Genomic DNA, 2339 nt, shown 5'->3' with positions numbered 1-2339 from the left:
ATAGGGTGGTGTGGCGGTCGTCGTCGTCGTGTAATGGTATAATTGGGGTCGAACTAGTGATCGTCGTAGTTGGCACTATAGGTGTCGTAGTGGTGGTGGTGGTCGTGTAGTCAGTAATAATAGAGGTGGGTGGTTGTAGTAGTAGTTGGTATAATAGGGGTCGTGGTGGTGGTCGTTGTAGTTGGCACTATAGGCGTCGTAGTGGTGGTGGCGGGAGTCGTTGTCGTCGTTGTCGTTGTCGTTGTCGTTGTCGTGGTAGTTGTAGGCGTAGTTGTTGTCGTAGTGGTGGTGGTGGTGGTAGGCCTTGTAGTGGTAGTTGGCCTAGTCGTAGTGGTGGTGGTGGTAGGCCGCCTCGTAGTAGTGGTGGTCGTAGTAGTGGTCGTAGGAGAGCTAGTGGGGATGACACCACATCCAAAGTTGAACTGACCGTCCGCAATTCCAGTGCTTCCCGATGTGAGGTCGCCAATGATTCGGATATTCCAGATAGTGCCGGAGCATGGATTGTAGGTAATCTCATAGATCGGGATCGAGCAAGAAGCCGAAGTACCCTCAATCGTACAGTAGCCGTTCTCCAAGGTGAATTGAGCCCCAGCAAGGTTAGTCTCGTCCGTAGGCCCTGTCCCGATGATCACACCAATGTCTTCATAGTTATCGCCGAGAGACGAGATATCGGGATAAGTCACGACAACCTGATCGCCTTGGATTGCAACGCAGGCGGTCAAGCCCGAATCCGAGCCATCGACATTGAAAGGGAAACAGCCATCTTCGGCTTCAGGCGAGAAGGAGATGGAAGTGACCCGAGTAGTGCCTTGGCGTGGGACGATATGTCGATAGGTTTTCCTGATGGGCCGGTATGCATCGGAAGAGATAGCCCAGAGGAAGAAGAGACAGGTAAGCAGAAAGAGACGTCGAAAGCACGACATAGTGACTGACAGTATCAAGGAAGCAGGGATTCCTCCTTGCTCCTACAGAACGTGGTTCTTGTCTGGTCCTTAGGCTCTGTCAGGGGTGATGCACGCTCTGGTAATATAAGCAGCTAGGTGTCTTCGGCCTTTGAAGAAGGTCAAGGACTTTGTGAAAAAACTTTGGTATAAACCACGATTGTCTGACTCGAAATCTTTCACCCACGGGTTGCGCGGTCTAGATGGAGAGATATTGTACGTCATGGTCGATGGATATACGACGTTCATGGCTGTGTAGCACTGAGGAACCATACCATCACCTGGTTTAATAGGACAGGAACCTCCTGTACCTGGATCAAACTATTTAGAGTACGCTAGCCAGACACACCAGACTTCGCTTTAGGTTTTTGGCCGTCGCTTCCAGTGATACAATGAAAGTTGCCTGTATAGATTCGGCACCTATGAGATCTCCTGTAGACTCTCTGAATTCATCCCTCCGTTTCGTTCATGATGTCCATCCCCTCTTAAACTGACAGAAAGTGAGGTTGACCTGAGATGGCATGCATTTGCAATGTAACATGAAGTAGACTTGTATGCTACTATTTTTATCCAGTACCAGACAAAAGCTCCAGTGCTTTGGCCACCTACAGCCGGTACTGTGGCGCTCAATATGGGCACACATATGATAAAGATGTAACACTGCAGGCTAGGAAGTTCTCAGATATAAGTAGATTTGATCCCTCTTCCTATCAGGAACCCCCTCAAAAGAGTTCCGGGTACCTTGGGAGGAAAGGAAGGTAACTCTGAGGTTGTTCCCGGTGGAAGATCCTCAACTAGTCTATATGCCCATGTTAGCGAGCTTTAGTCGTCCGATGGCTGGTCTCCGTGGTCCGATTGGCATTGCGCATGTTCCGGCGAGGATCTAGAGTCTGTGATCACAGGGCCAGAAAGAATGGGACCACCAAGGAGCTCTCTATAAACTACCTTGTAGTTTTATAGGGGCACTAGATTGGTAGGGCTCGATATGATCCGATCTTAAGGTTATGCTCTATTAGGCTGAAGTATGGGATCCTGAATCGAAGCGCGGTTGAGCTTTATTTACACAGTTCCTAATGGGTTGTCCGGGTAGTGTTCTTAGCGTACCATTAGGGTTGGGCAGGGTTCCACTCGGCGGTGCTAGAACGGCGGGTGCACTCACTTCGGTGCGGATAGGCGGTCCCGAGAGCTTATCGGCCTACGACGTCGGTGGAGAATGCCCGGGAACTCTGATGGTGATATCGATCCACCTTGGCACTGTATCTATGGCTAGGAATTGGCGATCCTTCAATAACCGCTCTCCATCACCGATTCCCGATCAATCCCTAGAGATGCAGCTGTCCGGCCCATCAGCACTCCTAGACCGAAATCAGCCCACTGCTTGGTGACTTGCACGGAAAC

General features: G+C 50.4%; 1 protein-coding gene across 1 annotated transcript; it reads right to left on the bottom strand.

Annotated features, from left to right (window-relative positions):
- Nucleotides 1-110: 110 nt before the first annotated feature.
- On the bottom strand, nt 111-923 carry ATEG_02300 (uncharacterized protein; the record flags this gene model as incomplete). Its single annotated transcript, XM_001211478.1, has 1 exon — nt 111-923. The coding sequence occupies one exon, from the start codon at nt 921-923 to the stop codon at nt 111-113; it is 813 nt and encodes a 270-aa protein (XP_001211478.1).
- Nucleotides 924-2339: the final 1416 nt, after the last annotated feature.

The sequence above is a fragment of the Aspergillus terreus genome, genomic scaffold (genome assembly GCF_000149615.1).
Source record: "Aspergillus terreus NIH2624 scaffold_3 genomic scaffold, whole genome shotgun sequence".
Classification (NCBI taxonomy): Eukaryota; Fungi; Ascomycota; class Eurotiomycetes; order Eurotiales; family Aspergillaceae; genus Aspergillus; species Aspergillus terreus.
The sequence above is the reverse complement of the archived record's forward strand: the minus strand, read 5'-3'. Positions and strand labels throughout refer to the sequence as shown.